The sequence below is a fragment of the Theropithecus gelada genome, chromosome 8 (genome assembly GCF_003255815.1).
Source record: "Theropithecus gelada isolate Dixy chromosome 8, Tgel_1.0, whole genome shotgun sequence".
Taxonomy (NCBI): domain Eukaryota; kingdom Metazoa; phylum Chordata; class Mammalia; order Primates; family Cercopithecidae; genus Theropithecus; species Theropithecus gelada.
Genome location: NC_037676.1, coordinates 98,594,613 through 98,622,090, shown reverse-complemented (window position 1 = coordinate 98,622,090; position 27,478 = coordinate 98,594,613). Strand labels below are relative to the sequence as shown.

The 27,478-nt window shown below is 40.0% G+C and overlaps 2 protein-coding genes across 5 annotated transcripts in view; one reads left to right on the top strand and one right to left on the bottom strand.

Moving 5' to 3' along the window:
* The window catches only part of PTDSS1 (phosphatidylserine synthase 1), a 70,683-nt gene extending 65,727 nt beyond the window's left edge, over positions 1 to 4,956 (bottom strand). The window contains exon 1 of one of the 2 annotated variants that reach the window (XM_025394085.1): positions 4,623 to 4,956. Coding sequence is in view for 1 of the 2 variants with exons in the window: in XM_025394084.1 (XP_025249869.1) it covers positions 4,623 to 4,801 (179 nt within the window). In the remaining variant the exon portion in view is untranslated. The remainder of the gene's footprint in view (positions 1 to 4,622) is intronic. The other variant, XM_025394084.1, reaches the window with a different exon arrangement.
* Positions 4,957 to 5,236: 280 nt separating this feature from the next.
* MTERF3 (mitochondrial transcription termination factor 3) overlaps positions 5,237 to 27,478 on the top strand; it is a 24,042-nt gene continuing 1,800 nt past the window's right edge. The window contains exons 1-7 of one of the 3 annotated variants that reach the window (XM_025394073.1): positions 5,237 to 5,341; positions 8,247 to 8,590; positions 9,867 to 9,984; positions 15,809 to 15,998; positions 21,234 to 21,381; positions 21,757 to 21,828; positions 23,592 to 23,753. In XM_025394073.1, the coding sequence (XP_025249858.1) occupies positions 15,892 to 15,998; positions 21,234 to 21,381; positions 21,757 to 21,828; positions 23,592 to 23,753 (489 nt within the window). In that variant the 5' untranslated portion in view covers positions 5,237 to 5,341; positions 8,247 to 8,590; positions 9,867 to 9,984; positions 15,809 to 15,891. Of the gene's footprint in view, positions 5,467 to 8,246; positions 8,591 to 9,831; positions 9,985 to 15,808; positions 15,999 to 21,233; positions 21,382 to 21,756; positions 21,829 to 23,591; positions 23,754 to 27,478 lie in introns of all 3 variants that reach the window. The other 2 variants (XM_025394070.1, XM_025394072.1) reach the window with 2 other exon arrangements.

The following is a 27,478-nucleotide window of genomic DNA, read 5'->3' as shown; positions in this document are numbered from 1 at the left end:
TCCCCCCCTTTAATAAATTAGAAATTGTATTATGGACATAAAACTCTGGAAACAAGTATAAGAAAAAATATAAAACATTAAATTCAATAAAAAATTTAATTCAAATAGTAACCAGGGAAAAGAAATGTTAACAATCATTGATAACTGGACCTCAGGTGCAACCTGACACAATGTTCACCTCCAGGGCTGGTTTACTCCTAGCCCATAATGGCTAGTTAGCACTTAACATTGCTAGTGTCAGGGAACAAGGGCATGCAGGGCTTTTGTTGCTGGGAGAGAAGGAACATGATGTATACAAAGGAAACAGGATCAAAACAACTGAATCAGCAGTATCAGGGGACATTTTCTACTGGTAATTTATGTGGTCAAGAGGGAAAGAACAGGGAAGGCTAGCAAGTATCCATAAGCAATGCAATACAGGTGGCCAGAAGTACGCCCCAATGATATGATGGTGAACTGGATTTCCAAAGCCAATAAGGGAAATTAAGTAAATATCATTATTAACAAATCAATCAATCAATCAATCGGTCTGTCTGTCCATTTCCCTGTCCTTGTCTGTCTCCTTAGTTCTAAATCGAGGAGAAATGAAGCATAGACAAATTGATGATCACTTAAGTACCCAAATCCGCAGAAAGGCAATCTCCTCTAGGTAAGTAACCATTTTTGTTGGACAAGTGCTAACAAAGGCTGATTCTACTGTTTAATGGCAGGTGCCTCTTAAGGTGAGGTGGGCTTCTTTGAATGTGAATTAATAGATTCTGGTGTTTACTAAATCTAAAGCCTGAGTTTTTCAAACTAAAGGCACTCAGTATTTCCAAGTTTACCAACATCTGAATGCAGAGTAAATATGAGGGTATCTTAAAGGTAATTATTATACTCTGAGCTTGAGACAAAACGTTTCCTTGCCCTACTTTGGCTAACAAACTTCTAAGACATATGCATAAGCATTTATTTATAAAAATACTATTTATGTTTTAATAGAGATGGGGTCTTGCTATGTTAGCCAGGTTGATCTTGGACTCTTGGCCTCAAGCAATCCTCCGACTTTGGCTTTCCAAAGTGCTAGGATTACCGGTGTAAGCCATTGTGCCCAGCCTACTTATTCTAAAATGTGGGAAAATAAGTTTTTGGTTTTCTTTTGAGACAGAGTCTCACTCTGTTGAGTGAGTAGGGTAGAGGCTGGAGTATGGTGGCATGATCACAGCTCACTGCAACCTCTGCCTCAGGTGATCCTAGGCTCAGGTGATCCTCTTACCTCAGCCTCCAGGTGCATGCCACCACGCCCAGCTAATTTTTGTTTTGTTTTGTTTTGTTTGTAGAGATAGGGTTTCACCATGTTGCCCAGGCTAGAAATGAGCTTTTTCAAATAGGAAAATGATTAGGTAGTATCTAACTTTACTTTTAATGATGGTGATAAAGACAGGAGATTTAAACACTGTGGTTTAACAGGGAATTGGCCTAAGGGCCATCTAACAAAAGAATTACTTGACAAATCCACACTTGTCTCAGACTTCAGTGCAAGGTATAATCCTCTGTAATCTTTAATTCTTGCTGGATCTCTGAAGCATGAGACAGTACCCAAGCACTGTTTCTCACATACTCGTTATATGACATCCCAAAAGTATCCTATCTCCTTGTTCTCTTAGACAACTAGTCTTTGCAAAACAAACTTTAAGACATATTTTTTAAGTTTTACTGAAAGAATTGCACTGAACAATTGTCCAACTAAAATCCTTATAAAATAAATATAAGGTACTGGAGTTAATCATTACAAAAGAGCATAGGATAAATTCTCATTTAAGAAGTCGTTACTTTCCATCTTTATGGAGGAAGATAGAGCTATCATTGTAATGCCCCACTTAAGAGTCACAAATCATTACAAAAAATGAATAAGACTGAGTAAGTACTAATTCTATTAATGGTGCTTATGATTTTATATAAAGTGAAACTTGTTATTAATTCATTATGTGATTTCTGTCTCTTTATGAAATTAGTGGAAGAAATAAAATTGTTAACATTTTTGGACAAAGCCACAGTCTGAGGTTCAGATTATGGTTCTTCTATTATTTTGGACAAGCTGTTAAAATTCATATTCAATTCTTATACTTTCACTGCTGCAATTTATTGACTGCCTTGACAGAATATGATGTAAAAAGAAATTTCAGAAGAATGTGACTTTTTATATCAGAATAGAGGAAGAGAAATCTATTTAAGGACCTAGAATCATTATTTAAAACAAAATACCATAATTATTTTTCTAATTTCCAGAGAAACTCCCTCACTAATTTCATTATTTCAAACCCACACATAAGATGAAATTAAACTGAAGCTAACATGAAACAGGTATGTATGTTACCTAATGTCCATTTTTCCAATGCTTTTATCTTTCTCAATTACAGAGCATATGACATCCTCATTCAATAACAAATATAACTTAGAAGACAGTAGCATACAATGAAATCACATCATAATAACCACTAATGTTTATTAAGCACTTAATACTTCCCATGCACTGAGCTAAACACAGATTATCTAAAAAGATGAACTTAATCCTCATGACAGATAATCCTGACAGATTAATGTATTGATATTTTCATTTTACACATAGATAAGGAAACTGAGGCCTAGCAAAAGTATGTGGCCACACAGCTATTAAGAGATAAAATCAGGCAACATAATGAAGTATTTGAAAGTAACCATAGTTAGGGACATGACTAATTTCTCTCCAAAGCTAGAAATATGTCTGGTCAGGTACTGTGGAAAGGTCTGGTCTTATCCTGCTGCACAGCCTTAGCAGATTTTATAGTAATAGTGGCAAGATCCCTCAATCATTAAAGAGTAAGTAATTGTTAAGCTTTATACCTTTAGGTAGATTGTCTCAAAAGGATAAACACTTACATAACAAGAACCAAGAGTCAAGTGAATCTCAGAGGTAAGGAAAAAGTGTGATGTGGGAAGATACTAGTTTTATGAGGATTTGAAAAACTGCAGTTATTCCCAAGGGAGGCACCACCGGCACTTGTGCGTGTGTACGCAAACGACTGTGTAGAAGACAATTCACTTTATGTTGTACAGCGCTGTCACATATGTCACAATACATTTAGTATCCTTTAACTGTTCCCCCTCCCAAATACTAGAAGTTCTCTCAATCCTTGTGACTACCCAATATATATATATCCCTGCACATGTTCTGCTGACCCTCACAGAGGACCTTGATTGCTGGATAAAATTGCTGGGAGAGAAGTAACTGACATGAATTGTACATTGTGCTCCAGGGACTCTGCTAAACACATTCACACACATTCATTTAATTTTCATAAACCTATATAAGTGTATATTTCATCCCCATTTACAAGTGTGGCCCCTGAGGCTCAGAGCAAGGTTATGCAACTTAACTAAGGACACACAGCCAGGTTTGAAAACAACAGTATGGCTCAAAAACTACACTACTCTAAGTTGGCCTTTTAAGCCATAATGGTGAGGGAGGCGTGACTTCCCTTTCTTTAAAGAGGTTCATTCGGAAAGTATAAATCCTTCTAAGTAGGAACCACGGTGTGTACCTCCTTATGAACCAAGGATGAATTAGTTCCCTAGGTTAGGAATAAGGGGCCACAGGCGCAGTGCCACAGAGTTACATGAGGTGTGTTCAAGATTTGGGCTGGGCAGCTCTTCTGAACAGGTATATATTAGAATGTGTGTGTACGTATTCCGGGGAATAATAGAGATGTGTTATGCTGTGCGAGGTTTATGTGTTTCATTTAACACACAGCAGTTAGTATACACCAGGCACCATTAAAATTGCTGGACAGGATCACATTTCAGCACGTATGTTAGGAAATGAGTGAGCAGGGTATGCACTGCGTGCTGTGTGGCGGGCTGGTGTCTGTGCAGCCATGTACCCAGATGATGGGTATTGGGCTGTGCTGGAAAGAAAAGGTCCGCTGTGATGTGTGTGTTTAGAGTGGCAGTTTGTGCCGTGGTACAGAAGGTAGTGTTTGAGGCTGGGGGAAGGGTTATGCTGGATGGATGACTTGTGTGCAATGCATACGGGAAGTGCTGCAGAGGAAAGACCGTGTATGTAGCACACATGTGCACTTTTTATGTGTTACGGATAGTGCCGAATACCGGAGTTCCTCAGGAAGGGATCTAGGCTGTGTCCTGGGCCTGTGTATGGTGCCTGTAGGCGCTGTGGATTGGGGTGCTTTATATGTGTAGCGGTGTGTGCTGAAAGTGGTGCATACGAGATGATTCATGCGGTGTGCTGGGTAGGGACGGGGGCTGGAACGGTGCAGAGGAGGGGCCCGCGTCGTGATGTTGTGTGGAGCCATGCTGAGTGCGGTGGGTGGGGGGGTGATCGTGCTAGGTGACTCGCGTGCGTTCACCGTGTAACCGGAGGTGCTGTATGGAGAAGGGGCCCTGAGGGGTGGGGGAGCAGGCTAGCGTACTGTGAGACACCGGGCGGGCGGAGGGGCTGCGTGGGCGGCGGGCTGCCAATACGTGTGAGTGGGGCAGCCAGCCCGCTTCCTCACCCAAAGCCATGCCGGGCCACCCTCCCCGCCACCCTGCCTCCCGCCTCTTGCCTAGCCCTTGGACGCGCCCCCGGCGCGGCCGGGCCGCCCCACCTGGTAAAGGCGAAGTACATGAGGCTGACGATGGTGAAGCTGAGCAGGGTGATGGTATGCGGCCGGTAGAAGAAGTCAATGGTGATGTCCTCCACTTGCTGCTCGTTGATCATCCGGAAATGCATTTTGTAGTTCACATCATCCTTGCTTAGGGTCCGGCTCCCCACGCAGGACGCCATGGCCCGCCTCCCCGTCCTGCCGCGGTGGCGGCGGCCCCAGCCCGCGGAGGCCGGGACCCCGGGGGTGACTAGCCACAGTCGGCTAATAGCCGGACGGCGAAGCCGGGTCTGGCGCCCAGCAAAGGCTGGGAGCGGAGGGAAGGACAGGAGCGAGAGGGCGGGGTCGCGGCGCCGCCACCGCGGCCTGGGGCAGGGGGCGCCGCCGGCCGTCCCCACGCTGTCATCCCAGCTGAGGCATCTCTACGCACTCGAGAAGCCTTCAGACTCCAAGTCCACAGGACTTCAAGGGAGTGGCGAGCGGAGAAGGCTATCTGCTGCCCCTGGCTGACTCTTTACCGCGCACGTAGACCGCTGTCTCCCCACGCAACCCGGCACATGGTCTCGCCCACTCCGGCCGCAGCCCACGTGGGCCGGGGAGCGCGGCTGCGCTTGGCCGGGCAGGCTGAGGAGCCGGCGTGCGGCACTGCTGGACTGGGCGTGCGGCCCTGCGAGTCGGTCGGTCCCGGGGTCACCCGCTACGGGGCGCAGGCCTCGCCACAGGTAAAGCAGGAGCTGCCTCAGCGCGAGGATCGCGGTCCTGGCAGGAGTTCAGGTTCCGGCGCACCTGCGTCCAGACCGCGCCCCAAGGCCTCAAGGGCCTTTAGGTTTTCGCGGCCCAGTCGAAGGTGATTGGTTTTGTTTTGTGTTTTTCCCTGGCTGGCGTGAAAACTCAACCATGTTGACTAATTAGCGCGGTGTGAGAAGCCTCAGGAGGGGGCTCTGCCTTCCTGCGGAAGTTTGGGGGAACTGAAATGGGCTAAAATGGCCTAGGAAGTATTGAGAGGCCCTTTATTAGGAAGCTACCCCCATACCTCCCTTTCTTTCCTGATTTCATTTATAGCCTTTCTTAGGTAGAAATCTTGAACCCTATTTCAGTGCCTTTTTCTAGCGAAGCACTAGGCACTCACTGAGAACCATATATATGAATTGTTAATAGACTTCAGAGTTTCTTTTAAGGGTTTTCTGTAATTTTCCTGATGAAAGGAACTTGTTAGAAGACTTCCGGTTACCACCTCACAGGGCTTTTATACACATCTGCTTATCCCCTACCCGCTTTTGCATACTGTGTAAGCCAGTGAGTTAACTGTACTTGCCATTGATTTATTTCCATTCCGCAAGCATTAGAGCAGTACAAGGCTGTGGGAGAGTGGAGAATAGTCCCTGGAAGGGTGGATCCAGGGATGAGACCCAGCCTTGCTCTCGTGAATGAACAATTAATCAATTGTTAAGATGTTTAGGCAGCAATGAAATAATGTGGAGAAGATAGTGCACTTGTAAATAAAAATGCAAGGATAAACATTAGTTGTATGCACAAATATCTTTTAATCACGGGATGAAATTTGAAAGTGAATCTTCCTGATGTTTAAGGGGTATTGAGTGTGGAAAGGCTTCAGGATGAATTTGGGATTTCAGAAGTTTGAAGTAGGATGAAGTGCTTAGACATCAAAAAATGTTAGAGCTGATAGGGGCCTTACGAATCATCGTATTGTACCCTTAGCCTTTTAAAAAAGCATTATTTGAAGAATGGTTATTGACCCCACACCCACCCCACATCATGGGCTAGACATTTTGTTAGACTGCTGCCAGAAACAGCCTTGTCAACGTAGCACAACCGAGGTCTTCTGGCTTCCAATTTAGTGCCCTTATGACTTCTGTGCAGAGAATGAATGTTGTAGGTTTGAGGGAAAACTTGGCACATTTGGAAGCCCATTTCCTACCAAAATCTGACGGAAACCACCTATCCCAGCAGGTTATTGTGAATACTTATTTCTTTTCTAAAATCATCGCAAAAATACTTATTTCTTTTCTAAAATCATAGCAAAATGGGCCGAGCGCAGTGGCTCACACCTGTAATCCCAGCACTTTGGGAAGCCGAGGTGGGTGGATCACGTGAGATCAGGAGTTCGAGGCCAGCCTGGCCAACATGGTGAAACCCCATCTCTATAAACGTACAAAAAAGTAGCCAGGCGTAGTGGCGGGCACGGGTAATCCCAGCTACTCGGGAGGCTGAGGCAGCTGCCGAGAATCGAGAATCGCTTGAACCCGGGAGACAGAGGTTGCAGTGAGCCGAGATGGTGCCATTGCACTCCAGCCTGGGCGACAAGGGTGAAACTCCGTCTCAAAAATAAATAAATAAGTAATAATAATAAATAATTGAAGGATGAAAGGACACTTTCACTTTCGTAAAATCTCTTTCAGCAAACTTCCCAAAACTACGCATCTCCAAGAGGAGATTAGACCTCAAGTATTTGGTCTAATTTAGAGCATAAAACAAGCCGAATTCCACTATGTAGAAAAACAAAGTATAAAGTTGTAGGCCGCAATTAATTCAGCAGAATTCATTTGTATTTGGTTGTGTAATCAATAATAATGGCTAACATTTATTGAGCATTTCTTATATCCTGACTCTATCCTGTGTTTTATATGGATAATGTTATTTAATGTAAGATTATATGCATCAAATTTACCTTTCTTATTAGCTGGCTAAATACAAATCCCTTCATATTCCTGGAGTTTAACACAGCACTAGCCTTTCCTGATAAAAATCTTTTTGAAAACTACTTTTTCAGTCAAAATATACAGGTATTAATTGCTGGTTGCTTATTTATTTCTGTTACTTGGTTTTGTTTGCTAGTTTTGACCTTTTCTTTTTGAAGGCTTTTTTCTTCTTTCCTACAGTGAAACAAAACTTGACAAAACTGGTTTTGTTCAATTCCCTTTGGAAGAACAGCTTTATCTGTGAAGTAATCAACAGTGTTCAGCCCTGAGAATGAAGCAAGAAACTGCTTTCACTGTTCTATATATCAATAATAATAATTTGATGATTCATTTAGGACACAGTAGATTTCTGTTTTTTCATTTTGGGACAAATTTATATACATAAAATATAAAATGCATTTGAATAATTCAGTGTTACTTTGATCAGCAATAATTCAGTGTTACTTTGATCAGCAATCTGCTGCAGAAACATCTTTCACACCAAATTTCAAGAACACTTAATTGCATCAGCTTATTCTCTTTAAATGATTAAATTAACAGATTAGTGAGGTCTGCTGTCATTTGAACATTTGCAGATTTTTGTTTTAAGCATTTTTCTTACACCAGTGATGTTGCATTGTTTTTAAATTGTAAAGTATATCTTTATTTTCCACTCAGAAGTCTACTAGCTCAAGTAGTCAAGAGAATAATTCTACCCAAAGTCTATTGGTTTGTAACTGAGATTGCCTTGTTGTTGGACTTTCCTGTGCATAAGAAACATCTCACTATTTTAGACTAACTATATTTAAACACCTTTCATTTAGAAAAAAACAATTTCCAGTTTATTTTTTTGTTGTTTGAATACTGTTTTAAACATTTAAGTAAATTAAATTTCTCTTCTTTTGACGGTTATATCTTTCCTTTGTAGACTAAGAAAAATGGCTTTGTCAGCCCAACAGATACCCAGGTGGTTTAACTCAGCTAAGTTGAGGAGCCTCATTAATGCTGCACAACTCACAAAATGTTTTACTAGACCAGGAAGAACATTGTTACATGGCTTTTCTGCTCAGCCTCAGATATCCTCTGACAATTGCTTTCTCCAGTGGGGATTTAAGACTTACAAGACTTCCTCCTTATGGAATAGTTCCCAGTCTACTAGCTCAAGTAGTCAAGAGAATAATTCTACCCAAAGCAGTCTGCTTCCTTCCATGAATGAACAGTCGCAGAAGACACAAAAGATACCCAGCTTTGATTCTGAGCTGTTTCTAGAAGGTAATTCTGAACTTTCAGAAAAGTCTCCCTTTCTCTACTTTGGCCATTTGAACAAGCTACCTGTTTACATTCTGCTAGCCCATTTCAGGTAATATTTTGTATCAAGAAAGAAAAAGAATAATACCGGTTCTATTGATGAACTTCTATCATGCCTTTATTTTACTGGCTAAGAAAAAAAGTTCGTGGGCTAACGTGTAAGATTATTTTATAGCTACACATATAAAACATTTGCTTTCTAAATACTTTGTTGTTTAGATTCTTAAAACAAAATTATTCTAGTAATTAGTTTTATTAGGGTATAATTATATCAAGTAAAATTCATCTTGTGGGATATATAGTTCTATGAATTTTGACATATGCATTTAGTGTCTAACAACTACTGCAATCAACAAATAAAACAGTTATATTACTCCAGAAAGTGCCCTCATATCGCTTTTTAGTTGGTCCTCTCCTTCCTATGGGTCCTATTCTAGGAATATTTCACTGGTAATGAAATAATATAAGGTTAAGTAGAATATGAAGGAAAGAGAGCTGGGGAGAGGGCAGGGAGGAGATGCTGGCTATAAATGATGAGAAAGGCTAGTTAATGATTAGAGGCAAAAAACAGAACAAGAAATCACAGACCTGATTCCTTAGCTTAAGGTATTGTGTAGTTCTAAGTGTCTTCCATACTGCGTTTGATTTTAAAAAAACAAAAACAACTTCAGAATCAGCGCTGTACTAGAGAGAGTCACATCTCCTGTAGAGAGGACTACAGGTTGTAGAAACAATCATAGAAGCCCTCTTAAAGATGTATTTGAGGGTAACTTGAAGGGAAGGGCATTGGGTCAAAACAAAGACCTTCAGGATATAATTACTTTAATCCATGCAATTCAGACTGTTGGCATATGTGTACTTTAGGCCAAGTTAACAGGCTATGGTAAACTCAGTCTCTTTCAAAATGCGCTTGAAAGTTAGGTAATCTTTAGCATTCTCACCTACTGATTAAGTGAAGGAAAGGCATTGTGTGCTTTAAAATTTACCAACAAATTTCTAATCTTGGAGGAACAGTAGTTAGTCTGTCTAAATAGTTGTAACCTTACCTCTTAAAAGGTGAAAAATTGGGGTCTTCTTGGATGTTTAATTCTAAAATCATCCCGAGATTTAACTATTGAAAGAAGCAAACAAGGGAAGAGCCGGTCTTTGTAGAAATAGTTTTAAGTGTGCATATTAGAGCACTAATTTGTTTCTCTCTTTCAAAGAACTGGATGAATTGCCTCCATTGTCTCCAATGCAGCCAATTTCAGAGGAAGAGGCTATTCAGATTATTGCAGACCCTCCATTGCCACCAGCTTCATTCACACTTCGAGACTATGTGGATCATTCTGAGACTCTGCAGAAGTTAGTTCTTCTAGGTAAGTTTGACTAAACTACAAGTACTTTTTGTATGCACTCTTCATTACTTTTTTTACTTTTTTAAATTAACAATTTAATCTATACTAAGTAGTATACAAACATAAGCAAAAGTCAAATAGTATAAAAAGGCTTCTAGTGAGAAACTGTATTCCCTGCCTCATCCTTGCTGATCTTGCATCCTATTCCCCAGATGTATCTACTTAACTTGTATCATGGTTTCTGTTTGTGTTCAACCTCCTCATTTTAAAATAATTGTTTATAGTGCTGTTGTTTGATTCATCAGCTTTAGACATCATTTGATCTCTTGTATGTACACATCTACTTTTCCTGTATTCTTTTCAATTCTCCTAATATAAATTACAATTTTAGATCAATCAGTAGTTAAATTATGACTATAAATATTGCTATCTGCCCTAACAAGAAGTATGCTATCATTATTTACCTTCCTGTACAACTTTTCATTTTTCCAGCATTAATAGTTGCCTTGTTCTTCATTTGATGAATTGTTTTGTTTGTTTGTTTCTGGGGTTAAACTTTTCCATACCTTCCAATAGCCGCGCAGGACAGTTTTTCCCAGGTAACCCTATCAGATGATGTATTCCATTTCTCCAGAGTGGATTGTTCCCTGCTTGTCCCACTACCCTGACCTCCTTCCTGAAGCCACCGTCCTCCTGATTTGGATGGTTTCTCTCTAGGCCTACTCTATAGCTGTCTTCGCTTGTTGACCATTAGGTTGCACTTGGATCTGGATGGCTGAAGGGAACCAGGAGATCTCCCTCCAAACTTTAATTTAGTCATCTTATTTTTAGTCTGGCATTTTATTACAAACTTTTGCTTTCCTCATTTTCTCTGGGTTTGGTACTTCTCATACTTGATTTTCCCAGATAATGAATCTCCTTTCTTCTGGTGCATTGAGAGGAACTGGATTTGGGGGAGGTCAGATTTCTCCACACCGAATCCGCCAGTTTTTAGTCTGCACCTCACCTCTAATCTCTCAGATTTTTAGGGACTCCAATTTTGGAGACTTTGGAGTTTTTCGTGGTACTGATCACTTACCACTTGCCAGATTCTCATTTGCAAGCATTTCAGTGTCGTCTTTCTCCTCTCTGATAAGGCTGTTGCCATGCCTTCATCTGTTTTCAGATATGTGGGGATATAATCTCGTTTCCTCAAAGAAGGATCTTTTTTTTTGTTTCTCATTTCTCATATTTTTGGGAGGTGATTTTTAACAGGAGAGGAAAAAGAAAAACCTTTGCTCTGTTAGAAACTTTGGGAGTCATCCTTGAATTTTTTTTTTTTTTTTTTTTTTTTTCAGATGGAGTCTCACTGTGTCTCCCAGGCTGGAGTGCAGTGGCGCCATCTCAGCTCACTGCAACCTGCCTCCCAGGTTCAAGCGATTCTCCCACCTCAGCCTCCCTAGTAGCTGGGATTACAGGCATGTGCCACCATGCCTGGCTATTTTTTTATTTTTAGTAGAGACGAGGTTTCACCCTATTGGCCAGGCTGATCTTGAACTCTTGGCCCCAAGCAATCTGCCTGCCTGGGCCTCCCAAAGTGCTGAGACTATAGGCATGAGCCACTGCACTCAGCCTATCCTTGATTCTTATTGCTTTTGTCCCCTCCCTCTTTACATCTAATTTAACACCTTATCCTATGGATGCTACCCTCTTTATTTCTTTCAAATCCGTCCACTTCTGTCATCCTACAGTCACTACCTTGTTTAGGTCCTCATTTGTCACTGAGTGGCTGCAGGAGCCTCCTATCTTGATAGTCTTCTCCTCAGCAGTATTGGCTCTGATATCTTTACAGTGTTAGTGTTCTTTCTGAAATGCAGATCTAAGTCAGTGACCTACTTAAAATCCTTCAAAACCTTCCTATGGCATCAAAGCTTGCCCTGATTTGGCTTCTGCTTACCTGTTCAGCTCATGGCTTGCCACTTCCCTCCTTTGTTTAGCCAACTCCAACAACTGGAGAACATCACTGAAGTCCAAGTAACTTCTAAAGTGTCTTCTTGACCCTGCAGACAGAGTGACCCTCTTCAGGCTCTCATTTCACTTCCTGCTTACTTTGATCCTAGCACTCATGACACTCCATTATAATTGTATACTCATCACTCTGTGCCCAGTTACCCAAATGTTACCTGTATGTTTAGAATGGCCTTTGTTCTCAAGAAGCTTCAAGTCCTCAGAAACATCTAAATATTAATGCAAGGATGAAGGGCAAAGTGATAAGTCCCACATGAGAGATGCAAGTAAAGTGTTCTGTGAATCAGCCTAAGTGTCCATCAGTGGATGAATGGTTAAAGAAAATGTGGTATATTTATACATTGGAGTACTAGTCAGCTTTGAAAAAGGAGAGCCTGTTATTTGCAACAACATGGATGACCGGGAGGATGCTATGCTAAGTGAAATAAGCACAGAATGACTAATGCTACATGATCTCACTTATATATGAAACCTGAAAAAGTTGAACTCTTAGGAGCAGAGGGAGCTGGGGAGTGGGGGTGGGGAGGAATGGGGAGTTGTTGGGCAAAGGGTACAAAGTTTCAATTAGACTGGTGGCATAAGTTCTGGAGATCTATTGTCCAGCATGATGATGGTAGTTAATAATAATGTATACTTGAAAATTGTTAAGAGAGTAGATTTTAAGTGTTCTCACCACAAAAAAAATGATGAGTATGTGAGGTAATGAATATGTTAATTAGTTTGATTTAATCATTCCATTATGTATTCAGATGTCAAAACATGTTGTACTCCATAAACATATAATTTTAAAAATGTACATTCAGAGGTAGGAAAATGATGATGTCTGCTGTGAGGACGTCACCTTTCCTCTCGAAACAGCTTTCCCTGTCTTATGGCAGGTGCTATGGGTAATACAAGATAAACTAAGACACAGTCCCTGTCTTACCTTTTTTTTTTGACACAGGGTCTTGCTCTGTCTCCCAGGCTGGAGTGCAGTGACACGGTCTTGGCTTATTGCAGCCTTGACCTCCTGGGCTCAAGTAATCCTCCCGCTCAGCCCCCCAAGTAGCTGGGACTTTAGGCACATGCCATCCCGGCTAATTTTTTTTTCTTTTGTAGAAGGGGGTATCACTATGTTGCCCAGGCTGGTCTCAAACTCTTGGGCTCAAGCTCTCCTCCCACCTCGGCTTTCCAAAGTGCTGGGATAACAGGTATGAGCCACTATGCCTGGCCCAGTCCTTACCTTTAAATAATTTACAGTATACATACAGGTTTGGAATATGTTTCAGCCATTCCTTTACCTGTATGCTGATACTTCAACAGCATGTGTTAGAAATAACTTAAATAATAGTAACTTAAGGGAGACTTATTTGCTTGGTCAGACAGTATTTTTGAGTACTCAAGTCCTAGTTGCTTCTCTGTTTGCTTCTGAGACCCATTTTCTGCCTGATCTGTGTCCCAGGAGGCCAAACCCCTATGCACCAGGGTTCCTATGCCAGCTGGCTTCTTGGCAGCTTCAGCCAGCGGGAGGCACCTATAGGACAGAAGATAGAAGAGCCAGGTGGGGATATTTTTCCCATGTTCCTTGCCTTCTTTGGGTCCTGTACCTGCCTCGCTCCATGACAACAGCTCTCTTGAGCAGCCCTTCCTTAATAGGCTGTAGTCCCTCTGTGCCTTGGTAACATTTTGCCTCCTTGTCTCTTTAATGTTGGGAGGGTTCTTGTTTGTTCTCTTAAGGCTGCTCACACCGCTGTATAGAGTCCCTTCATTAAAGTCCTTGTCATTTGTGCTTTCTAGGGCACGTTGTATAGCCTGCTAGACCCTGATTGATGTACTAAATACGTGTAACCATAACTGAATACAATGGTAATATTCGTAATTACTGAACTGATGAGGTAAAGCCCAACTAGACTGGTCACCTAGAGGTTAGAATCGTTTACTATTCTTTTTTTTTATAACCCCAGTGCCTAACAGAAGTGCCTGGTCCGTAGTGGGCATTCAGGGACTATTTTTTCAAGTTAATGAAATGAAGCGAGCCCAAGTTATTTGCATTGAGAGCAGTGTGCATTCCTGATGAGATTCTGCTCTCCTACTGCTGCTAAAAAAGCAGCTTTTCAGGATTTCTGTTCGAGCACAGTCAGGGTGTGACAGCTCATGCTGAGCAAGGCACTTCAGTTCATGTCAGCTGTAATATTGAGTTAAATGTGAAGTCTGAACCCTTTATGTTATTTTTAAAGCATCTGTTCTCCCGTTTATCACAGATTTTTGGAACTGGTTTTCATCTTATTTATTTGTCCATCTAATAATTGGATTTATTTTTCTACTAATATTTAAATTACAAAAGAATTACATCTGGTTGTCAAAAGTGCAGATATTATAAGAGAAGGACCTCTTACCCTCTCTTCATCCCCAGTTCCACTTCTCAAAAGTAACCACTATTACCAATTCGTGGAAAAGCTTTCCAGACCTTTTTCTACACATAGGTTTTATACTTTTCTGTAAACTTAATTTTTTTTAAATTTTATGTTTTTCTAGTAGAGTTAGTATATATTTAGATTCTTTATCTAGAATTAATTTCATATAAGATATAGAGAGAATTTTTTTTTCAAAAGTATAGCTAGTGGTCCCATATATTTTAACAAATAGTCTATCTATTTGATCTGAAATGCATATTGTTGTATAATAACATTTTTTAGTTTATTCTGGATCTTCATTCTGTGAGTGGGTGTATTAGGCTGTTTTCACACTGCTGATAAAGACATACCTGAGACTGGGCAATTTACAAAAGGAAGAGGTTTAATGGACTCACAGTTCCATGTGGCTGGGGAGGCCTCACAATTATGGCAGAAGGTGAAAGGCACGTCTCCTGTGGCAGCAGCCAAGAGAAGGGAGCTTGTGCCGGGAAGCCCCGCTGTTTAAAACCATCAGGTCTTGTGAGACTTACTCAGTATCACACAACAGCACAGCAAAGACCTCTCCCCATGATTCAGTTACCTCCCACCAGGTCCCTCCCACACCACATGGGAATTCAAGATGAGATTTGGGTGGGGACACAGCCTAACCATATCATTGTGTCTATGTGTATTTAATCCATTTCACTGTTCATGGGCATCTTTTATCAATACCTGTTTAATATCAAGAAATTTGGATTTATAATCATATTTGGTTCTAATATTTGGAGTTATAATGAATATGATTTTTTTTTTTTATTGTGGATGCCATTAAGAAGTTTTAAATGTGGAGGTTTAAGGTTGTATATTTTCTGCTTTGTTGTATACTTGAAGGGCTATGTGTTCACTTGTTCTCAAACATTTCTTGAGTTTCTTCAAGGGACTTGTCTCTGTGCTAAAGACCTAGAGATTACAATGATGAGTAAGGCACAGGGTCGTTTTTATTCCCCCTATGATGGGAATCATAAACATATTTTTAAAATAATGCTTATAACTAAGGAAATAATAAAATCTTCAGAGACAGTAACATTTTATTCATATTGTTTGTTACCCTGCAGAATTACCAGTTACTACGGGGTTCATTAGGGACTGACAAACATTCTGAAACAATATTCAAGAAACCTTAGACAAAGATGATGACCCTGCTCCAGTATGACTTAGTGAATTTGTTTTGGGGGGAAATGTAGCACTAAATGCTCTATTTTCCTCTGTACTTGATTTTTAAAATAAATTCTATGTTGTTTCTGCAACCAACTTAGTTTAAAAATATTTAGAAGTTTCTAGTGATCTATCTCAGTGCTCCTTTGGATAGGTATTGATCTCCATCAGTAATTTCTTGTGCTTATGTATATGAGTTTAACGGGTGAACTAAGAAGTCATCTTCAAACAGTATTTATAATTTATTATAGGAGTGGATTTGTCCAAGATAGAAAAACATACAGAAGCAGCAAACCTCCTTCTGAGACTGGATTTTGAAAAAGACATTAAGCAGATGCTCCTGTTTCTTAAAGACGTGGGTATAGAGGATAACCAACTGGGAGCATTCCTGACAAAAAATCATGCAATTTTCTCTGAAGACCTTGAAAATCTGAAGATCAGGTAGGACTTTTAAAAGGATTATCGGCCGGGTGCGGTGGCTCAAGCCTGTAATCTCAGCACTTTGGGAGGCCGAGACGGGCAGATCACGAGGTCAGGAGATCGAGACCATCCTGGCTAATACGGTGAAACCCCGTCTCTAGTAAAACATACAAAAAACTAGCTGGGTGAGGTGGCGGGCGCCTGTAGTCCCAGCTGCTCGGGAGGCTGAGGCAGGAGAATGGCGTAAACCCAGGAGGTGGAGCTTACAGTGAGCTGAGATCGCGCCACTGCACTCCAGCCTGGGCGACAAAGTGAGACTCGGTCTCAAAAAAAAAAAAAAAAAAAAGGATTATCATATAACCCAAGAAGTGGTTATGAAGGAAATATATGTGGAAATTATTCTTTAAGTCTCTGCTGCACAAGAGTCTGCGGAGATAATGAACATGAAAGTTATTTTTTTGTTATAGACCTTTTTTGATCTAAATTAAGTATTTACAACAGTTATTTTATTCAACTACCTATTATTATTATTATTATTATTATTTGAGATGGAGTCTCGCCCTGTTGCCCAGACTGGAGTTCAGTGGCAAAATTTTGGCTCACTGTAACCTCCGCCTCCCGGGTTCAAGTGATTCTCCTGCCTCAGCCTCCCAAGTAGCTGGGTGATTATGGGTAGCCACCATGCCTGGCTAATTTTTGTATTTTTAGTAGAGATGGGGTTTCACCATGTTGGCCAGGCTGGTCTTGAACTCCTGACCTCAAGTGATTTGCCCATCTTGGCATCCAAAGTGCTGGAATTTTACAGGCATGAGCCACCCTGCCCAGCTCCATTATTATTTTTATGTTTTCAACTTATTACTGAATCAGTAATTAACTCTTTCTCTTTAGAAACTGGAATAAGTTTTTTTCTTAAAAAAATAAAATCATCAACACATAGCTAACTTATCTGAGAGTACGCTTAAAGATAAGATCTTTTGTAGTTTTTTTGTCTGGCCAATTTTTGTTGTTAGATGTTTGATATTGTCGTGGCAAATTACTATGTAATTTGCTCAATCATTTCCATAAGTTGGCTATTTTGGTTGTTCCTTGTTTTCTTCTTTAAAGAGCACTTTTATAAACATCTCTGTACTTCATTCAACATTCAAAGAATTACTGAATTTGTGAAAATAAATACAGTGAGATATTGACCCATGAGGTAAGAATCCTGCTAGGCATTGGGAATACCACAGAGAACAAAACCCCTGTCCTTAAGTTAACATTTTGAATTCATCATCACCCCCACCTGTCACCCAAGCCAGTCTGTATTCCCAGATTCACTGAATACCTTTTGCCCAACTCAGAAATATTGGTATTAATTTGCTTTCTCTTCTTTTATCATCTACATCTAATAAATCATGAAAGCCCATCAGTTCTTCCTTTCTTATAGCTCAAATCAGTCATGACATTTCTCTGAATCTTTGCTTTGACTGTTTTGCCTCAGTTCCCCATCATACCACACCAAGACTACTGCAACAGTCTCCTAATTGGTCTGCCTCTAGTCTTGACCCTCCAGACTGTTCTCCACACTGATGTTGATTCTCACTACATTTCAGAGAGCTTTGCAGTTCCTTAAACCATCATAGTCTAATGTCTTTTCTCAGAATTAGAAAAAAAAACACGAAACAAAAACCGCATTTATTAAATTGAACATTTGAGCCCTTCTATATGCGAGACACTGGCCTAAACTTTAGACATCAGAGACAGTCTTTCCCTTCATGAGAGTGATATTCTGGTGTAATATAGATAGGCTATCACAATACAGAGGGGAGAGAGAATGATTCTAAGAAACTAATCTGACATATCCAGCTCTAGTCTTCCTGGCTGTCAGGAACACTAATTCCCTCTGCAGTCAAAAACCAGCCTTTTTGCTCAAGATTTATTCCAAGAAAGCATGAATACCAGGAGGGTAGGGATCATTTCCCAGGCTGCACTGTTATTGTTAATAGCCCCTTTGTACATGGGAGTCGCAGAGAGGTTAAATAATTTGCCCAAGATTACACACCGTTAGTATAAGTAGCAGAGTAAGTGGTTTCAACTCCAGTTAATCAAACTCCAGGGTTCTGACTACTACATACTGTCTCTGCATTTAATTCTTTGAAGGAAACTTAAGCTTAGTAGCTTAAGTTACTTGCTCAAGCCATACATGCTCCTAACAACTGAGGAATATTCTCACATAGGTAGCATAGTCCATTGATTCCTAATCATAGTCCATTAATTCCTAAGTTTTTTTCTTAAAAAAATAAAATCTGGCTAAACCTGGCTGGCTATCAAATTAAGCTGTAGAACGTTTATAAAAATTACTTAGAATTTTGTAATACGTCATGCAACCACATATATTCAAAAGAGTATACAGTAAAAAAATACTGAATAGGCACGGGTGTGAGAACCTTTATTTAAATGAACTTTGTTACTGGTTCTGATGTATGCAGCAGTCTTATTTCTATAACAGCTGATTTCATGTACTTATTTTTTCTTTTTTTTTTTTTTTTTTTTTTTTTTGAGACAGAGTCTCGCGCTGTGTCACCCAGGCTGGAGTGCAGTGGCGCAGGCTGGAGTGCAGTGGCGCGATCTCGGCTCACTGCAAGCTCCGCCTCTCAGGTTCACGCCATTCTCCTGCCTCAGCCTCCGAGTAGCTGGGACTACAGGCGCCCGCCACCACGCCCGGCTAGTTTTTTGTATTTTTAGTAGAGACGGGGTTTCACCATGTTTGCCAGGATGGTCTCGATCTCCTGACCTCGTGATCCACCCGCCTCGGCCTCCCAAAGTGCTGGGATTACAGGCTTGAGCCACCGCGCCCGGCCTCATGTACTTATTTTTTCAATAAAAAATTATGTTTAAAAGATCCTTGTAGAATTTTCAAATGAATAATTGGCATTTTAATTATTTAAATACTCTTTTTTTTTGGTTGAGTGGGCATTATATCTTAATTTTTTATTGGAAAAATCATTACAATGTAGACAATAGTTTTGATAATTTTTTAATCAAATGCCAAACCTTGCTGCCAAAAAAACAACAAGTAATACCTCCTTGTCTCCTACTTTGTCCCTTGGCCTTCCAGGACCCACCTATGGATACAGCTGCTGTTATCAGGATTTTTTGTTCAACCTTCTAGGAATGTTCTATAAAGCATATATCTGTGTATACACACATGAATACAAATACATAACAATTGGTAGCATTTATACATACTATTCTGTATCCCACTATATTCACTATATCTTGGAGATTATTTTTTCTTGGTGCTGCCTATTCTTTTTAACTCTAGTACAGTCCATGCTGCGGATCTCCCTAGTACCTGTTGATAAGCGTGGAGTATGTTTCCAGTCCACTGTTAGGACAAGGCTGCAGTGACTGACTTTGTATACTTCTGAAAAATCACACATATTGGTGTGTCTCTGTAGGACATATTTCTAAAAGTGGAAATGCTAGGTCAAAGGGTATGTTCATCTGTAACTTCAGTAGATATTGCCAAATTATCCTTCAAAGGGTTGTTTTCCAGTTTATACTCTCCCCAACAGTGTACAGAAGTGCCAGCTTCCCTGTTATCCTCACAAATACAGTGCTATCACACTTTGCTTTCAGTTCGTTGTATAGATAAAAAGAATACTTTATTTGTTGGTTTGGAGCATCAAATGTTGAAACATGGAATGTTGTTTGGAGCATCTTTTCATTTGTTGAATTTCTGTCTACATTTCCTTTTCTGTAATATATCCTTTGCTATTTTTTAACCAGGCTTTTTTCTTTTTTGGTAAACGTTCTTTTATATATTAAGAAAATTAGTTCTGTATCTGAGACATGTTGCAGATATTTTTCCTAGATTGTCACTTGTCTTTTGACTTCATTTATAGTGGGGTGTTTTTGTTTTGTTTTGTTTTATTTTGCCATGCACTTAAAATTTTTATATACTTAAACTTATAAATATTTTAACTATTTTTAAAGGAGTAATAGTCATGTGATTATAAAGTAATGTAAGTTTTGGTATATAGTATGAAAATACCATAGGCTTTAGATGTAGGCATGCCTGAGTTCACATCTTAGTTTTGTCAGTAATTAGGTGATGATCTCAGACAAGTTATTTAACTTCCCTGAATCCATGTTTCCTCAAGTATAATGAGGAAAATTTACCTGGCTCACAAGTTTTTTTGTTTTTCTAGTTAGAATTAAACAAAATAATATCCTGATATATTTTAGACATTGAGTAAAACTATCTTTTACTATGTTCTTAGATTTTTTTAAAAAAATGTTATTTTATAGTCAAGCTTTCTATATTTTACTAACTTACATAGTTTAATTTTCAAAAACTTAGCAGGAAAATATCTAAGTTAACAAAATACATATTGAAAGACCGTAGTAAAAAATTATTTATGAAAATACATATTCAGGCCAGGCATGGTCACTCAAGTGTAATCCCAGCACTTTGGGAAGCCGAGATGGGCGGATCACTTGAAGTTAGGAGTTCGAGACTAGCCTGGTCAACATGGTGAAACCCCGTCTCTACTAAAAATACAAAAATTAGCAGGGTCTACTGGTGCATGCCTGTAATCCCAGCTACTTGGGAGGCTGAAGCAAGAGAGTCACTTGAACCTGGGAGGCGGAGGTTGCACTGAGCCAAGATCATGCCACTGCACTCCAGCCTGGGCAACAGAGCGAGACTCTTCCTGAAAGGAAAAGAATAGAAGAGGGGAAGGGAGGGGCTCAGTAAATATACTAACCTAAAAAATGCTTCTCTCAGTTGTAACCATTATTTCCTTAATTTTCTTAATTTGTGTTATTTTCTTAATTTGTGTTTTTCTGTTCTTATCCCCAAAAAAAAAATAACAAAAAAACTTAAGCAGAAGCTATTTCATTCTTTCTTACCAAGTAATAAACCAGATTAATTGAAAAGAGAATCTAAAGGTTGGTGCAAAAGTAATCATGTTTTTGCTATTGAAAGTAATGGCAAAAACCACAACTAATACCTATTAGTGGATTTCAGAATTATTTTCTGTTTTTAAGTGTAAATGGAAACCATCTAGAGTTGGGTGAATGCTTATTTTGTTTTAAACATGTTTTTGCCATTTTTGCCATTGTTACAGAATGCTTTTATTTAGTTAGTAATTTAGGATGTGGGAGCCTTTTTAAAAATAGCTGTTATTTTGGAAAGCAGCATGAGACTGTGTCTCAAAAAAAAAAGAATGTAAATGTTTATCACATGTGTATGTATTTATGTTTCTCTAGGGTGGCTTATCTGCTTTCAAAAAATTTCAGTAAAGCAGATGTTGCACAGATGGTCAGAAAAGCACCATTTTTGCTGAACTTTTCAGTGGAAAGACTGGATAACAGATTGGGATTTTTTCAGAAAGAACTTGAACTTAGTGTGAAAAAGGTAAAGAAAAGGAGAGAATTTGTTTATTTCCATGTCTGGTACATTTTAGTAGCTGATAAATCTCATGTTCCTAACAGATGCCCAGCCCATGTGAATCATATACATTTCTGGTATTTTCTGTACAAAAATGAATTATCCTGCTAGTTTAAACATAGAGCTACGTTATTTTATAATACTTAATCAAACTGGTTCCTTCAGTTTTTGTTTTCTTTTTTTCCAAACAGTACTAACATTATATATTCCTGGGGTTCCTATCATTTTTCTGATTGGGTCATATTTTAAGTTTTAACTTTGTGTCTTAGTAATGCCTTAATTCTCCAAACTAGTTAAAGATGCACATATAGTAATACTAGATTGTTTTGTTTGCAACCACAGACTAGAGATCTGGTAGTTCGTCTCCCAAGGCTGCTAACTGGAAGTCTGGAACCCGTGAAAGAAAATATGAAGGTAGGACAACTTTAGGCTTTTGAGAAATCAGTTTCTTTAAGTGTTAAAATCCTCTGAAGAGAATAGATTTTGCTGTCATCTAAAAGAAAACTAGACTTTAAAATAAGTTATTTCTAAAAAGAGAAATAGGAAATTATCTTTAACAAATGTCTAGCAAGCAGTTTGTTTCAGTTAATATTTTCATGTTGACCAGGTATTAACATGAGTAAATCACCTTGCAGACATTGATACCCACAATCCTAAAGCAATAGATAGGGATATAAGTGGTACCCTGAAACTGTTTCTGTTGCCCATTGTGGGAGTCTGATGTCTTTGTTACCTGGGCAGTGTTACCAGTCTACGAAACTACTCCTGTTGGCCAGCATGACAGTCTGTGTATGTCTCAGGGAGTTTTGGAGGCTGGATCCAAAAGACTTCTGTGAAAAGAGTAACAGATAACACATTGCTCTCCTTTGCACCTGTCCCAATTGCCAACTCTCATTCTATCACAGAATGTACTAGACACTCTTTACTGTCCTTCCTGCAAGAGAATAACATGAAGCCAAGAGCAGCTGACTAGTTAGTATATAAAGCTGTAGTAGTATTTGAAATATTATGTAAGGGCTGTTTTCTGAGGTGAACAGTTCAGTCATTAAATAAATCTTTATTGCGCTCCTGCCCAAGCGCCATGCTGGGGAGACAGCTCCTCCTCCCAAGGAGCTTACAGTCTAGTGGGGGATCAAATCCAGAGTGATGGGGGCAGTTACTTGGTGGGCGCACACAGGACACTATGGAAGCAAGTAGAGGACCTGGCCCATGTTTGGTTGTTTAGTTCCTTATCTCTGCTTGGAATGTTGACATGTCATTTTTCAGACAACATATATGTCGGTGTGCTTGGGAGCAAAAGCTCAAAAAGCATTTTGATGATCCTGCTGCTGAAGGATCTGTTTGGTGTTGCCTCTGACCTGCAGCCCTCCCATGTCACTCATTCTCTCTCATAATTATGGTTGCCCTTTTGGTGATCTTCATGACGATCACTGTGTAGCTCTTTCTCAGCAGAGGGGTTTGAAATTCCGGTGACCCCAGGAGCCGGAAGCTGTAATTCCCTGAAGGCACTGGCATAGCTGTCTCCAAATTTTAAAATGTTATTTTAAGTTTAGAAGAATCATGGCCAGGCGCGGTGGCTCACGCCCGTAACCCTAGTGTGGGAGGCCGAGGTGGGCAGATCACTTGAAGTCAAGAGTTTGAGACCAGCCTATCTAACATGGTGAAACCTCATCTCTACTAAAAATACAAAAATTAGCCAGGCGTGGTGATGGGCACCTGTAATCCCAGCTACTTAGAAGTCTGAGGCAGGAGAATCACTTGAATCCAAGAAACGGAGGTTGTAGTAAGCTGAGATCGTGTTACTGCACTCCAGCCTGGATGACAGAGCGAGACGCAGTCTCAAAAAAAGAATCTTGTCCAGATGCGGTGGCTCATGCCTGTAAGCACTTCGGGAGGCCAAGGCAGGTAGATCACTTGAGGTCAGGAGTTCACGATCAGCCTGGCCAACCTGGTGAAACCCTGGCTCTACTAAAAATACAAGAACTAGTCAGGTGTGGTGGCATTCCTCTGTAGTTCCAGTTACTTGGGAGACTGATGCAGGAGATTGTGCCACTGCACTGAAGCCTGGGCAACAGAACAAGCTCTATCTCAAAAACACAAAGAATCAGCGCAGCCTTGCCATGGTACCAAAATAACTATTTCTACTTATTATTCATAGCTAATTTACTTTCGTTTAGGTTTACCGTCTTGAACTTGGTTTTAAACATAACGAAATTCAACATATGATCACCAGAATCCCGAAGATGTTAACTGCAAATAAAAGGAAACTTACCGAGACATTTGATTTTGTGCACAATGTGATGAGCATTCCCCACCACATCATTGTCAAGTTCCCACAGGTAATGCCACTCACAGCTCTCTCTGTAAGCGCTGCCATTGTGCTTCATTCAGAGCTGCTGTCCAGCTGCATGGTTCTGTACACTGGGAAGAGTTTACAACTTTCAGGGCACAAATGTACATCTCCTGAGGAGAAATCAGTGATTAGTCTGTTTCCCTGGAGTTTCTACCTAGTCCTAGTTCTGTTTGTTGGAATCAGGCAGAACAAATCGAATGTAGTCTATCTCATGTTTTTCTCCACTTAACTTTGAAATAGATCACTTCCCTTAAAGGTCTTTTCACTGCTACGTGTACTTTTTAGTCACAGTTTATTTAAATCCATGAATCAATGAGCCATATTGTAATGATCCCCATCCCAATATAAAAGTGTTCCAGTTTGCCATAATGTCCAAGCCGTAATTATATTTTCTAAGCTAATCAAACTCTTGTATTCTTTACCTAGTGAGTGATATTATCTGCTGTTCACAAGAATATTGATCTTGAATATTACTCTTTAAAAGCAGAAACTTTGTCTGATTTATACACTGCCAAATCCCCAGTGCCTAGAACTACACCTGGCACTAAGGGAGGCGCAAAATTAATATTTGATGAACAAATGAATGATTGGATTTTATCAAAGTAATCCTTTTTTCCTATTTCCTATGTAAATAGCCACTCAGTATTTATTGGATAAATGACAAACTGAATTTTTATTTAAGTGATCCTTCTACTCCATTTGCTAGAACACATGTGTTCCTGTTTTTGAAAAAAGATGGGTAAAAGAAATATTACCTTAATACAGCTCTCAGAACTAGACTGCATTAGGTCCAGTTCCTTCACATACAGCTATATTTATTTGCCTATTATACTTCACAAGGATTGGGTCTCTAATATAGGATTTTCCTATTTTACCAAACATAAATATACTCATAGAAGTGTTAGAAGCCTACAATTTTGTGAATTTGACTCATGGAGTAATTGTAAAATAATCTTCAACAAAAAAGCAATGACAGTTTGTTTTTCCCTGGGTTGGTGGGTAATTCAGGGACCATAGATGATGGTAAGAATATATGATATTGTCCCCTCCTGACCTTCGTGGTCTGTCATTTTTCCAGTATATCACTGAGCATCCATCAGTGCTAGACACTGGGCACTGAGGATACAAAAGTCAAGCAGACATGGTCTCTGTTCTTGTGGAACTTATAATCGAGTGTGGAAGACAGGTTTTAAAATAGAATTGCTTTGGTCGGGCGCTGTGGCTCACGCCTGTAAACCCAGCACTTTGGGAGGCCAAGTTGGGCAGATCACAAGGTCAGGAGTTTGAGACCATCCTGCCTAACACGTGAAACCCCGTCTCTACTAAAAATACAAAAAAAAAAAAAAAAATTAGCCAGGCGTAGTGTCGGGCGCCTGTAGTCCCAGCTACTGAGGAGGCTGAGGCAGGAGAATGGCATGAACCTGAGAGGCAGAGCTTGTAGTGAGCCAAGATCGCACCACTGCACTCCAGCCTGGGCAACAGAGCAAAACTCCGTCTCAAAAAATAAATTAATTAATTAAATAAAATAAAATTGCTTTATATGATGGTAAAGAGTCCTAATCTGAGCTCTTACAGTGTGATTTAGAAGTGGTAGGAGAATTATAGAAGTAATAACAGCAGTTGAGTACTTACTGTGTGCCAGCTCTATCTTTATTGCTTTATTTGTATTAGCACAGTTAATTCTCACAACAACCATGTGAGGTAGATGTTATTATTACCCCTATTTTATACATAAAGAACTTAAGCTTAAAGAGATTTAAGTAACCTGTCCAAGGTTACCCAAGTAACAAGGTTGGGGCACAACCACGATTAGAACTCCAGCAGTCCAGTTTAAAAACCCAAGCCTTTTACTAGGATCTGCTAGAAGTGACATTTTGAATTGTCTGTAGAAGAGTGAGTGGTGTTTGAAAGATGGAGAGGAGCTTTCCAAATAGAAGAAATTATAAGTTGACCAGATGTATCAAAATCACTTAAAAACACAGATTTGTAGGCACCCCAAACCCTTGCTTCTGAGAAGCTCTATTGTAGAATTGTGGCTTCCAAATTGGGATTCTCAGATTCCTAGAGTCTGGGTGGAATTATTGGGGGAAAAAGAACAGAAAAATAAAAAGCTTATTAATGAAAAAATACATTAACAGACAGTAAGGCTGTGAACGGGCTGATATAGACTTTAAATTTTGGCTGGTGTTTAAATCTCAGTGGCGTGGAACTAATTTTCTCATGCAGATAATATTCCTGGTTGGCAGATCTGACTTAGGATTAATTAAAAATGGGGAAAGAAGTAATTTAGTCATTTCAAAGAAGAGATCGTGGAAGGTAGAGGATAACAAAAGCAGTTTTAGGGTAATGAATGTGAAGAAATCACTAGGCTAAGGAAAGAGGTTATATTCAGTATCCCCCGAAACCTTGGCTCTCCCCTTCCTCTGTGATTTTCTGTGAAGGCAAAGCTGAAGTCCACCTTAGGATTAGAGGGAACCAATAATTCTCAGGCTAGGGGCACTTTTTTTTTTTAACTCCGAAGAATTTAATATGTCATTAATGGGATGAAATTTTTGTGCCAATGGCAGAGTAGCCCCTGGTGGCCAACAACCCTCCTCCTGCACCACCACACCCATAAAAAAAGAAGGGAGAAACACTTCAATCTGAGCAGTAACTTTTGGACTTGAAAGAGTACACAACTCTCTAGGAGTAACTTTGGACCACTGGAGAAGTAAACATAATATCTACTCATAAGCTAAATAAATGCTTTGAAGTGTTATTATATTTAGGAAATTAATAATAGTTTGGGAGCACCAGAACCGTTTGTGGTTTTGTCTGTATGCTGGGTGATAGTTGTTTTTTGGTTTTTGGTTTTTTGGGTTTTTTGAGACCGAGTCTGGCTCTGTTGCCAGGCTGGAGTACAGTGGCATGATCTCAGCTCACTGCAACCTCCGCCTCCCGGGTTCAAGCGATTCTCCTGCCTCAGCCTCCCGAGTAGATGGGACTACAGGCGCCCGCCACCATGCCCAGCTAATTTTTGGATTTTTAGTAGAGATGAGGTTTCACCATGTTGGCCAGGATGGTCTCAAACTCTTGACCTCGTGATCCGCCCACCTTGGCCTCCAAAGTGCTGGGATTACAGGTGTGAGCCACCGTGCCCAGCTGGGTGATGGTTTTTTAAGCCAAGAATGACTGCATAGGAGTCATACTTTAAAAATATATATATATATATAACTTCTTACATCTTCATTATTCATAATATTGTGATCATGGGAATTTAATGATCAGAACAAGGGCAGAATAGCAGAGACTGAAAAGGGAGATGTTCTATTCCAAAAGCAAGCCAATCCCATGTTGAGGTAGCACCCTGTACTTTTTTTAGTCACTCTTCTCATAGTAGTTTGGTTTTCAACAATTGCTTTTCATAGTGTCCTTTCCAACTGATCTGTTACTGTTTTCACTTGAATGTAAGGAAAGAGGCCTAGGGGTTGTGTATCATGTCCTGTGTTCACATTGTGTCTGTAACAGCCAAGAGGAGAGCTTGAGGCAGGCATAATATTGAAAGGCTTCCTCTGAGCCTCACTAGGGGGCCTCACAGATCTCTCAGGCTTCACGGCTGTAGCTCAAGTCTGGCCAGATCTCCCATTTATCTCTTCTTTCTGCAGTCGGCTGTAGAGCCTTGCCTGCTTCTGACTCCTTTCTTTTTTTTTTTTTTTTTTTTTTTTTTTTTTT